A 12834-nucleotide genomic window follows, 5' to 3' on the forward strand; every position below is an offset into this window, starting at 1 on the left:
TTATAGTCAGATGTACTTGTTTCTTCTGTATATTCCTTTGTCTTAAGGTGGTACACTTTTGCTCTCCACCAGCCAAGCAAGATGCCCAAAGGAAAGAAGGCCAAGGGGAAGAAGGTGGCCCTAGCCCCTGCCATTGTCAAGAAACAGGAAGCCAAAAAGGTGGTCAGCCCTTTGTTTGAGAAAAGGCCCAAGAACTTCAGCATTGGGCAGGACATCCAGCCCAAAAGAGATCTAACACGTTTCATCAAATGGCCCTACTATATCAGGCTACAGCTGCAAAGAGCCATCCTCTCTATAAGTGGCTCAAAGTACCTCCTGCCATTAACCAGTTCACCCAGGCCCTGGACAGGCAAACAGCTACTCAGCTGCTTAAGCTTGCCCACAAGTACAGGTCAGAGACAAAGCAAGAGAAGAAGCAAAGGCTACTGGCCCATGCTGAGAAGAAAGACTAAGAGTCTACCTGTCCTCCATGCAGGGGTCAATACAGTCACCACCTTGGTGGAGAACAAGAAGGCTCAGCTGGTGGTGATTGCCTGTGGATAGACCCCATTGAGCTGGTGGTTTTCCTGCCTGCCCAGTCGAAAGATGGGGGTGCCCTATTGCATTATCAAGGAAAAGGACAGGCTGGGGTGCCTGGTCCATAGGAAGACACGCACCAGTGTTGCCTTCACACAGGTTAACTCAGAAGACAAGGATGCTCTGGCTAAGCTGGTGGAAGCTATTGGGACCAATTATAAAGACAGATATGACGAGATCTGTCACCACTGGGGAGGCAACGTCCTGGGTCCTAAGTCTGTGGCTCAAATTGCCAAGCTGAAAAAGGCAAAGGCTAAAAAACTCGCCAATAAATTGGGTTAAATGTACACTATGTTTCTGTACATAAATATAATTATAATTTTTTTAAAAAGATGGTACACTTTTGTATTAAAATTTTAGTGATATTGTACTAGTTCCCCCAAAATAACCTTCCTCTCTAAGCCTGTTTTGGAAGTCTTTAATTTTTTAAATACCTACTACCCATGTTATTTCTGTCTATTTTTGCTTTTACTTACAATATAGCAGATACCCTGTTTACATGCTTATGTTCCCATCAGACTAGTGACTTCCTGAAATCTGGGAATTTATTTAATCCCACAGTGGCCCTTGACATAGATGAGAAAGAAGGAAAATACTGGTAATTTTTGGATTCCCAAGGGCCACATTACACTGTTCATGGGTTCTCTTTTTTGTTTATGTGTAATGGTTTTTAATCCAAATTAGAAAAAAACCAAATTCTGCTATGACTGAGTGACTAAGCTTTGACAGTACAGACAGAAAGACTGATGACTAAACTGTTTTGTTTTTTTTAATCTTGAGAGGGTGAAAACAGCAAAGATTCATGAAAATGGCTTTCATCCAGAACAATCCACTAAAGACCAAGAAGCAGGGAGATATGACTAGGAAGCAAGAGTGGGAACACTAGTGGGACCGTGTACCATGAAAGTGACAGGTATAAACATGCAACAACAGCTGAGAAGGGCGGTGAGAAACACAGATTGATAATAGTCATGCAAGGTAATGCACAAGAAATAGAAGCATGTAAGAGCCCCAGAGAACACACGGCATATGACTATAGCAAGTCTTTAAGTTCTAGAAACTAAAAGTTCCTAAAGGGAAGTAAGTCTCCATCATTTCCAATAATGTACTTCCCTAGCCCCTTTCTGTAACAAGCCTAGTGTGTTAGAAAACAGTAACAGTCAAACACAGTTCTTGCGTGGACAGTGGCACTAGAGCAGCAGTTCTCAGCCTGTGGGCGGTCTTTCACAGGCAGGGGTCACCAAAGACCATCAGATATTTACATTACAATTCAAAACAACAGCAAAATTACAGTTGTGAAGTAGCAATGAAAAGGCTATGGTTGGAGGTCACCACAGCATGAGGAGCTGTATTAAAGGGTTGGAGGGGGTGGGGGGACCACTGCACTAGAGTCTCAAATTTAGTTGGAAAAAATGTAGACTATTTGGGAAAGGGAACAGAATTATATTAGCTCTACTAGAAGAGCAAAGGAAATAAACTAATTCTGTTTTAGGCTTGGAAACTGGAAAAACAACTCAGTTGGCAATATGCTTGCTACATAAGCATGAGAACCTGGGTTCAAATCCACAAGACCCACAAAAAAGTGGGGCATGGCAGCACGTTCTTGCAATCACAGAAAAAGGAGGCTCAGACAACTGAAACCCTGCAGCCCCTAGTCAGCTAGCCTAGCTGAACTGGCGAGGTCCAGGTTCAGTGGCCTATAAAATAAGATGAAAAGTGATTAAAGAAGACACCAGAGGTGGACGTCTAATACACACACATACACACACACACACACACACACACACACACACACACACACAAATCAGACACACACAGACACATAAAACCTGCTACATTTAACATGCATCAGGAAGACCGATGCCTAGATCTTGAGAATAAACAGCAGTAAACAGCCTAAAACTTGGTCACACAGACAAACGGGTATAGCTATGGAAAACCATTGCCCCCTATACAGATGAACATGTCTGAGCTAATCGGCTGAACCATGGGGAGTTCAACACCAAGATGAAGAAATAAAAATGGAAGCCTGTAATCACCGAGACCAATGGGTCAGGAAAAAGTAGGAAGCATTAATGTTGATTTTATTTTAAAATTTCTGCTTAATTACTACAATTAATGCTTCCTACTTTTTCAAGGTGTAAGAATTCTGGAAGGAATACTGAGTCTGAAAATGGGTTCCAGTTCTAGTTATACAGCCAATTGCTGCATAAAATTAAAAACAATCATTTCATTCTAAGCCCTTTTCCTTTCTCCATTAAAATATTAAGAAATTATAAACTGGGCTTGGTGTCAACTCCAAATTATACCTGGGAGGCAGGTCTCAAAACATGTTTTGAGCTTTAAAACACTTTCAAGATTATAGCAATAATAATAATAATAATAATAATAATAATAATAATAATAATAATATCCACCTCAGGAGAAAGGGCCAACTCAGAAGACAGATGGTATTAGAGTCCAAAACCAAAAACACAAACTAAAATGCAGGATGCACAGGTGTAATAGCATCAAGTGTTGTATCAAAAGATAACCCCTTCATTCACACATGCCTACCCAGCAAGGTAATTACTCTCTTCCAAAAAAGAAGGCTATTTTCACAACCTTAGCAAAGGAGATAGCGGGCAGCTGTGCTAAATCCATCTAGATAGTATCATACCAGTATATCATGCTGGTGAATAATAAAGAGGCCAGTAACACATAATACCAACAGGGAACCCATTTTTAGTACACAAATCAATCTTTAGACCTAACCTTCTGGGGATTCTCCAATTACCTCAAGGGAAGTTGGCCAAAAATGCCTTAAAAATAAAAACCAGAGTGTTAACTCACTACTAAGAGCTACTCAAGGCTAGAAATGCTAAGTCACTAAGAGCATTTGCTGTTTTTACAGAAGACCTACATTCAGGTCTCAATGCCCCGTCAGAGACTCAGCCATGCATGGACACACATATGGAGCATATACATACATTCAGGAAAAAAACAAAAATCATGAGCAAAAAAGTTTTAAAGGGCTATTCAACCCATAAAGAAATACTCGAAGAGGTGAAGTTGAATTCAAAGGTAACTCATACCCAAGTGTTCATCTAAACCAGTCAAGAACACTATCACCCTATTTCTTAAAACACATCTAATAGTAAGGCAATAATGCAATCTCTGACACAAAGAATTGGAACTTACGTCTATAATGTCATTTTAAAAATTAATGTGAATACCAACTTCTCGTGAAAAGTCAAATACCTTCCTATAAAACCGTAAGAGGGCTGGCTCAGTGGATAAAAGCACTTGTCACCAAGCCTGACACCTATGTTAAAGCCAGGAATCTAGGGGCTGGTGAGATGACTCAATGGCTAAAAGTACTGGCTGCTCTTCCAGAGGTCCTAAGTTTAATTCCCAGAAACCACATGGTGGTTCACAACCATCTATAAAGGGATCTGATGCCCTGTAGGTGTACATTCAGACAGAGCACTCCTACATTTAAAAAAACAAACAAACAAAAAAAAAAAAACAGGGTGGGGGATAGAAGTCAGTAAGAAAAAAACAAATAACAAAGTAGGAACCTACATGGTGGGAGGAGAAAACTGATTTCCTCCAAGTTGTCCTCCACCACCCACATACACACAAAGTAAATGTAAAAAATATGAAATATCACATTTATTATGTATCTTTTAGGTCAATCTTTTCAGCCTGTTATCAGAAAGTAAGAAATTCCTAATAGTTGGTGGTCCTGTCTTCAACATAAAACCTCTCAGCCTTGGGATCTATGTTTACAGACGATGAGACTCTTTCATAAGCAGCTTTGAACTGAAACACTGCAAACAACAGCAATGTTTCAACAGGGGAAAATAAAGGGAATTTCCAAAGCTACAGTGTGGGGAGCAGAAGGAGTAGCATCCAAGGACTTAATGAACACTGAAAGAGTGCAATCAATACTTCTTGGTTTTAAGTCAAACAATAAGTGAGAGCCCAAATTTATTTATGTAACTGCCTCACCCTAAGCTCTATGTACAACCCCACTTCTACTACTTCGTCCCTGGAGCTTTGGGTCAAACTTTACCCAAAGTCAGTTCAGTTTAGATTAGGAAAAGCAGATGTTCAGTAGCTCAGCTCTTCCAACACTGAAAAATCATTTTTTTGCTTGATCTTGATTCTTTTAATATCTCCACTACTAGCTACTGAAAACAGAAGTCTAATACAGTAGTACATGGGTTGGTTAGATATTGCTGCCCAACTTTAAGTAGAACTACAAGTTCACTAATGAATTTGCCCTTTAAATGGATAGGATTTTAGGTCAATTATCTAAGGGAACTCATACCAGTGAATTAAACTTACACACAACACTTAGCAATAAAGCAGACACTAGAAAGAAAGAACTGAACTTTTGTGCAGATGCCCCAGACTCATCCACTGCTCTCTGGGCTTCCCTAATTTGCCAATACCGAACTCAGATCTGATTTTCTTAGCTGCTACAAAATGTTAGAGAGACTAAAGTCAGGTGACATTTTGAAGTTCTTATCTTTAGCAAAACTTTCCAGGCAATGGATAAAGAATCTACCTGGTTTGTATCAGAGTTTGTGTTCTCACATAAAAATCCACTTGCCAAAGGTTTTGAATATACTCATTACTACTTTACAGTCTTAAGTGTAAAATACAGAAATAAGTGTTCCTTCTATCACCTTTCAACCTCTTAATAGATTAGATATGACTAGATAGAATGCTGATGCTAAGATTCTAAGCCTTGCCCAGAATTAAAGGCCCAGCCCCTCATTACTAGGTCAGGGTCCTTTTGTGCCCTGGGAGAGGGCACAAAGGCATTTGGTAAGGACAGAGCGGTGAAGACTATGCACCACCCTACTTTCATCAGTCTTAGAACACTTATCTATAATTGCAGGGCTCTGAGCCCCAGGATCTTACGCTGAAAGGACAGAACTGACTCCTGCAAGTTGTTTTTCTCCCAATATGCAATTATTAAAAATATAATAAAACTTAAAAACAATTATTTCAAATCTGTCTTGTCTGAGGAAAAATTATTAAAATTTTATCTCTACTGAAAATATAAGTTTTCTTTATAGTAGGTTGGAAGGGTCAGCACACAGTGGGAGGAGCCTTTCTTCAGACCTCTGGCTATCAGGACCAACTGCTCTGACCCACACCATGGAACAGTAGACACAGCACATTCCTTCCAGGCACTAATGCTCAGAAGACCTATCCTAAATTCTACAACAAGAGGAGATTCCTATCTCTACAGACAACTATAAAAATAGGACCAGCCCATAAAACCTCTTCTCTACATCATCCATCAGCAATAACCTTTTGATCCTTGCCATGACAAGGCACACAACATGTTACAGACTGGGATAAAACAACAAAAAGACCCAGGATCTGATTCCATCACTTAATGGCTTTTTGAATGGGTATGTGAGCCTCAACTTCAAACTAGTCTTCAGGTTGAATCCAACATTAAAGATGTTCTATTTGATCCAAACTGTTTTAAGTTTTTATTGCTGTACTTATAAGCCAGAGATTCTTCAAAATGGGGAGGTGTCAAAGGTCCATCAACTCTGGGCATGAAGTTTTCAGTAGTCAATTAATGAACACTTCCTTTAGAGCAGCATATACATATACACTATAGGTCAATGGTTACTACTCTTCCCTCTTTTTCAACTCATTTACTTTACCTTGGTATAATTTAGGTTTATAAATCACTTAAAGGTTTGTTTGTTTGTTTGTTTTTAGTGAGTCGATTGCACCAGATACAAATACTTCTCAAAACAGCCATTATCAATAGCTTCTTGTTAACAAGTTTGGTGCTGTTCTTAGAATCATACAACTTTATCTTCCTCCTCCACTTTCTGCTTTATGAACACTTAATGTGCCACAGCACTGCAATTGCCTATACTGAAAGGACCCCAGAACCATTCCTAACTGCAAATGTCCCCAGGTTCATTAAATGCGTGTGTCAGCTCTCTAACTCCTGTCTGCTCTGCAGGCTGACACAGCCTCCCTTCCACACTGGGGGGCCTCTGCCAGGGAAGCTGTCTGTAAAACAATCATTGGGAGGGGAGCAAGTGTTTTTATACTACAAAGCTGACTTACCTCTACACTTGTCAACTTTCATTAAACAGAGCAGGCAGTGCCAAATGACTCAAATTTAGATAACTGTGAGAAGTAAGAGGGTGGGACATGGTAAACGCTACAGAAAATGCCCCGTGAGTTCCAGGCAAGATCTTACAAGAAAGGGTAAACGGTAAGTGGTGACTCTTGAACACTACTGTCCTTAGGGGCTCCTAACAGGCTACAGCCCCAGTGTACGTTCAAAGTCGGCGGTCCATTCCTTTCTACATACAGGGAAAACAATCTTGAACTTCTTGTCTTGTTTTGCCTGTTGTATTTTTCTGTTGTTTAAAAAAAAAAAGAAAAGAAAAGAAAAGAAGAAAAGAAGATCTTGTGTCCTTACACTCAAAAAGAGCATGCGAAAGTGGAAACTCGCCTCATCAAAGTCTCCACTGGTACACGTGGCCCGAATCACCTAAGAGGTGGCCTGGAGAAAGCTGGTACACGCGTGCCTTTCCAGAACACTAAACTCGACCCACTGGCCCCAGCAAATGACGCAGCCCAGCAGTTTACCCAGGTGCCAGAAGAGAGTGGGGAGGCAGCCCGGTAGCCAGGGAGACCAAAGGAAGCAGTTGCCAGAGAAATGCGTTCATCAGAGTCGGGCCTGGAGGCCGCGGTGGGGGATGGGGCGGCCTGAGGCTGGCAGCCCCAGGCTATTCCAGGTCTCCGGTGCTTCCGACATTTCCACAGGCTTAATTCTATCTGAGGGCAGGGCAGAGTCAGCCTGCAAGGCACAAAGTGCCACTACAGAGCACGGTGCTAACTAACGCCTGCGAGGCTGCACAGAACGAGGCTGCATAGGACCCTGGAGCCCAGGTGCTCCGTGCTTTCTGGTGTTGCGGGCCACTTTGCAGGAACCGTGGCCTTGCAGAGCCCCCTGGAAATGAGGCTCGTGACCGTGAGAGGCTGGAACCGCACAGCAACCCACACGGGTGGCCTGCGCTGCCCACCGAGGACGCTCTTTGCTGACATGGGTCCCCCTGCCTAGGCATGGGCCTCCCCCCACACACACCCCGTTGCGTCTAGGCCCCCAGTGAAGCAGCCTTGTCAGCCCTACCCGCCCAGCGTCCAGCCTCCGCTCCCCCAAACCAGAGGTCAGGGCTGGAGGCCACGCGAGCCCATCTGCAACCCGACACCCCCGAATTTGGACACCTGGCCTTGCTGGCTGAGAAACGCTGAGCGACACCCTCGAGGCCACATGAGTGCGTCCCGCCAGGCCGCCCGAGTGAGGCAAGCGGACGCCGCCGAGGACTAGCTGGCTTCCCGCCTGCGCCCCCTCGCGGGCTGCTCAACTCCTCCTCCCCTCCGGGCCCGCGCCCCCCAGCCCCGCGAGGCTCCCGGGGACAGCCCTCGAAGCCCGGTCACACGCACGTGCGACCTCACCTGGCCCGGTCCACCCTCGGGGCTAGGGCTCCGGGAGCAATCGAACGTGTGAAGCCACGTGACTTCCCCGGGCTTGGAAAGAGCGCGGCCCGCACGAGGGGCCCGAGACCTCGGCTTTAAAGGAGCCATGTCAGCGCCGTCGTGGCGCGTCTCCCCCTGCGCCGCCCCAGCCTGAGGGGGTCTCCGCGGCTCGCTGCTGCGCCGCCCGCAGCGAGCCGCCAGCCCCTGCCTCCTGCGGGACGCCAAGGCGACTCTCGGGGAGAGAGAGAGAAGGAAAGAGAGAGACGGGAGCCGCGGGCACCGCCGGCCAGCCGGCCGGCCGCTCGAGCTCTCCCGTGCGACGGCTGCGGAAAAAGGAAGTGTTGGCGTCCGGGCGCCCGTCCGCGCGGCCGGCTCCTGTCTGGACGTATGTTCGAGGCCACCGAGAGTTGTGCAAGTGCAGCTCCGAGGCCCCGGCGGTCGCCCCCGAAGGGCCGCGGCGCCTTTAAGCCCAAAGGCCTGAGTCACGAGGAAGCTCCCTGCCCCTCCCCGCGCGCCCCACACCGCTCCACGAGGCCCACGACCGCGGGCATGTGACCGGCGCCCCGCCCGGGACGCTAACCCGGGCGGCGGTGAGGGGGCCCTGTGAAGTGGCGAGACTGCGCGCGGACCGTTAGCCGAGGCGGCCGGCGGGGACAGCAGCCCCGCCCGGCCCGGCCCCGCCCCGCCCCGGCGGCTCTTACCAGAGAGAAAGCCATGGGGTCCGGCGTGGCCCTAAGGGACTGGCGGGCGGGCGGGCGCGCGGGCCGGCGGGTCTGTGCGGCGCGGGACGCGCACACACGTGGGCACTATTTTTGCAGCGAGCAGCGCACGACTCCGCACCCCGGCGGCTTATAAAGCTCCGCGGCGCTGGCCTGACGAGGAGCACCTGTGTCGGCCCCGCCCGGCCTCGTCCCCGCCCCCGCCCCCTGCGCTCCTTCCTGCCGTCCAGACCCGCGCTCCGCCGCCCACCCTGGGCCTGGGGGTCCGAACGGGGGGTGGGGGTTAGTTCTGAGGCTCGAGCCAAGACAGACCACCACTGCCTCCCCGGAGCCCGAGGGGGCTCAGGCCTGAGCAAGTCCCTCGCCCGGTGACCCTGACCATTTCACTCTCCCGCGGGCCTCAGTTTCCCTACAGATTTACAAGACCCTGGGATGCCCCGCTGCGCCGGTGACGTGCGCCCCCCCCCCAAAAAAACGTATAACCACGCCTCTCCTTTGCTAGTGACCTCTCGGGTGGAAGCCCCGGTGGCACCGAACCCAGCCCCTCCACCCATCCCCACCTGCAGCAGACACGCCCTCACTTCAGACCGACTGCCACTGCATCTGGAGCGAGCTGGAACCCGGAGCGCAGGCGTCAGGGGATTCGGGAAAGTTCCGAAAACAGCAGTGATCCTCTTCGGATTGCAGTTCCCCAGGGAAACCGCTCCCGACGCTCCCTCCAGAATGACAGGACGCTTTACTGACAAAATTCGGGGCAAGAGATCAGGGTGAGCGAAGCTGTTGTTCCGAGAGGCGTCATGGGCCAGCTAGGGCTGGACCAGACCGGAAGCCCAAGCGAGCGCAGAGGCGGAGATGGCATTCCGGGCTGCAGACCAGGGAAGGCGGAGAGGGAGGAATGCACTGAGAGGCTCAATCTGACTAAGACCAGCTAATGCGTGTTGGTGCCACAGGAGGGAAGCCCGAGCCCAGTTTCTGAAGGGCTTTTATTCTGCAGCTAGCTGGAAACTAGAGGAAAGGTGAACAAGCTTGGAAGTTGCCAGGTCTCTTTTAAGGTGTTGCTGGAGAGTTGGAGGTGGGAAATAAGCCACTAGGTTGGTTAAGAAAGAGAACAGAGCTTATTGAACATTTCTAAGTGTTTTATATGTTATACTTTTTATTCAGCGCGTATTATACTCAAGGTTCCTCCTGACAGGTGAAGAAGCTGTTACCAACTTGCTGGCAGGTTTGTGAGGCAGGAACGTATAAGCTTCTGCCCAGGGTATTAAGAAAGGAAGCCTACGGTCCTAGCCTAGTGTGTTTGGAGAAGGTGGGGAAGAGGACAGATGCTGGAGTTAAAGTGCAGAGGGAGCTGAATGACAGCTGGCTAGTCTCCATTCTGTGGTCGTTCCCAAGGGTTACTGAAGTCCTAAGCAGAAAGGGTGGTTACAGTATGGAGAACCCATCCCCTTAGGAGCAGCCCAACCCCCATCTTGGCAGCATAGGCCTGATAAATCAAACCTAGTATTTCTTGCTTCTCTTCTCTTCCTATTCTGAGAGGTGCCACACTTAGATGCCTACAACATGGGAACTGTAAGTGAGGGTGTATGAGATGCTCTGAAGACCCAAGGCATATCTGGAAAGACCGATGGCATCTATGACTAAGACATCCATGGTGGCTTAGGCCCATAACTGCAATACTATCACAGATGAGGCAGAAGGAGGGGTGCCTTGCATCCGAAGGCAGTTAGGAACTACAGTCTGAAGGAAGTCTACCTCAAGGAAATAAATTAATTAATTAACTAATTAATTAAATGGAAGGAATAGGTTAGCCGATAGGCATCAGAAACCTCTAAAATATCTCATCTTAAGGTCGCCATGTACCTTAGTAGCTGCCAATTTGTGATCCTTCACATCCAGTCCTCCCTGACCCAAAGTTAAACAAGATAAGAATCTAAGACTTGAAATGGCACCTGAGGGCCTATGGGAATGGATACCTGAAAAAATATAAAGTTTCAAGCTCCCAGCCTATAAGAAAGTAACTTTGAACACAGATTTCTGCTGCTAAATCACCGTCCCTAAACCTAGCCAAAGGCAGGAGGAGTGGAGTATTTTCTGGGCATTCAAGCGTGTACTTCTCACACTTCTAAATGCTTTGCTTGTTAACTCATAGGTAAAGAGGCTGCTGTTCAAAGAAGGAACATGCTTGGCTTCAGCTGTTTGGGAGACTGAGGCAGGAGGGAGGATTGCAAATTTAAAGCCAGCCTGTGAGGACAACTTAGTAAGCCTGTGTGCCCCTACCCTACATTCCCTCACCACACCCCCAGACTCAAGAGTAGAGTTGGGAATATAATCAATAGGTGTGCTTGTCTAGTACATACAAGACTCCAGGGTCAACCCCCAGTATACTACAAAAGAAGGCAATTAAGTGACTTCCTCAAGGACCCCTTGCCAACAGGGGCAAATGGAGAACTCAGACCTGTCGTTTTCTGTTTTCATAGTCTGATGAGAGTAAAACCTTTGGCATCTCCAGCTTCCTTTCATATTTTACATCTATTATTTATTTGTGTGATATGGATACAAGTGGAGGTCAGAAGACACTCGCAGCTCTCTCCTTCTACTCTGTGGGTCATGGGGCTTGAGCTCAGGTCATCAAGCTTGGTAGCAAATGTCTTTACCTGGTGAACCATCTTGCCCTGCCTCACCCCACCCATTTTTTGAACTGACTGAGTCCTTGATCCTCCTACCGGGTGTATGTGTGTGGTATACATGTCTATATGTGCAAGTGCATGCACATACACACACAGAGTAATGAATTTTTTAAAGTCCAGAGGATCAGCCTCACTTTTATCATATATAAATGTAAAATTGAAATAGGTTAAATATATAAATGTGAAAAGTTGTTTTTGGAATTTTAAAGAAGAATATAGGAGAACATCTTTTTTAATTTGTTAAAGTCTAGACTCACAACCAAAAATATTTTAATTTGTTGTTTTGGTTTTTTGAGGCAGGGTCTCACCATGTAGCCCAGGATAGTCTTGAACTGAGACTCTCTTGCATTTACCTCCTAAGGTAAAACTCATAGGGTTATAAGTCTATGCTATGTGGCCTAGAAGGAGACATTTTTATTGCCTCAGCCCATAGACAAATTCTTCAAATTATAAACAATAATAAAAAATGAAAATGATAAATTTGATCACACTATAGTTTAAAGCTTTATGAAAAATATTTAAAGCTGGAAATAATATCAAGGTCTTCAAAGATCTAAGATAGTTTGGATATCTAAGAACTTCTATTCTCCACAATGCAGTCAATAAAATATGTTCTGTGAGCAAAATTTCCCAAGATCAATAAATAACTGTGTATGTGTGCTGTGTGTATTTATGTGCACATGAGCATGTGTGTTCATGCAGAGGCATGAAATTGACACTGGATGTCTTCTTCCATGGCTCTACCACCACTTCCCCTTTTAAAATTGTGTCTTAGTGAAACTGGAGGTCACTTTTTGGCTAGTCTGGCTAACCAATGAGTCCCTGGGATCCTGGGGTTGGGTTTCTGTGTGGGTGCTGGGGATTCAAGCCCATGTAGCAAGCCAAAGCTATTTCCCAATCTTTCTGTGTTGATAGTTCTTAGAAATTTGCCCCTATTCTCTATCAAAGCTGATTCAGAGGTAAAAATGAGTCTGAGTCCAGCATTCAAGTGGCTCTCAATTGGTGGATCAATCTCAGACAAAACAGTGATAAAAACAGAACTCCTGAGGGGGGAGAATCCAGGGCCCCCAAGCTCTCCTGAAGTCAGCAGCTCCAGCTGCTGTCTGGTGCCACAGTGCCTGGCGAATCCCCAGAGCCAGATGCGGCGCTGGCCCCTGGGACTGCTTTTGTTCTCTTCCCCTAACAGGAGGGCCACACCTATTTCACTCTGGCATACTTCTGAACAGATAGGCACTTAAGAGACAGGGTTACAGAGACAAAGAAGCTAGAGCCTTGGTCACAGGATCAAAAGCTGTGGCACTATATTTCAACTACCTAGACCTGGAGGCTATTCT

General features: G+C 46.5%; 1 protein-coding gene and 1 pseudogene across 12 annotated transcripts in view; one reads left to right on the forward strand and one right to left on the reverse strand.

The window, feature by feature from the left end:
* Nucleotides 1-12163, reverse strand: part of Cpeb1 (cytoplasmic polyadenylation element binding protein 1) — a 110976-nt gene extending 98813 nt beyond the window's left edge. For 3 of the 12 annotated variants that reach the window (XM_017321965.2, XM_017321964.2, XM_030242062.1), the window contains exon 1: nt 9374-12163. Coding sequence is in view for 9 of the 12 variants with exons in the window: in XM_011250785.3 (XP_011249087.1) it covers nt 8074-8202 (129 nt within the window). In the remaining 3 variants the exon portion in view is untranslated. Of the gene's footprint in view, nt 1-8073; nt 8266-8795; nt 8999-9373 lie in introns of those variants that run through there. The other 9 variants (NM_001252526.1, NM_007755.5, NM_001252525.1 and 6 more) reach the window with 5 other exon arrangements.
* On the forward strand, nt 63-895 carry Rpl7a-ps9 (ribosomal protein L7A, pseudogene 9; annotated as a pseudogene).
* Nucleotides 12164-12834: the final 671 nt, after the last annotated feature.

Source organism: Mus musculus, chromosome 7 (assembly GCF_000001635.26).
Source record: "Mus musculus strain C57BL/6J chromosome 7, GRCm38.p6 C57BL/6J".
Lineage (NCBI taxonomy): Eukaryota > Metazoa > Chordata > Mammalia > Rodentia > Muridae > Mus > Mus musculus.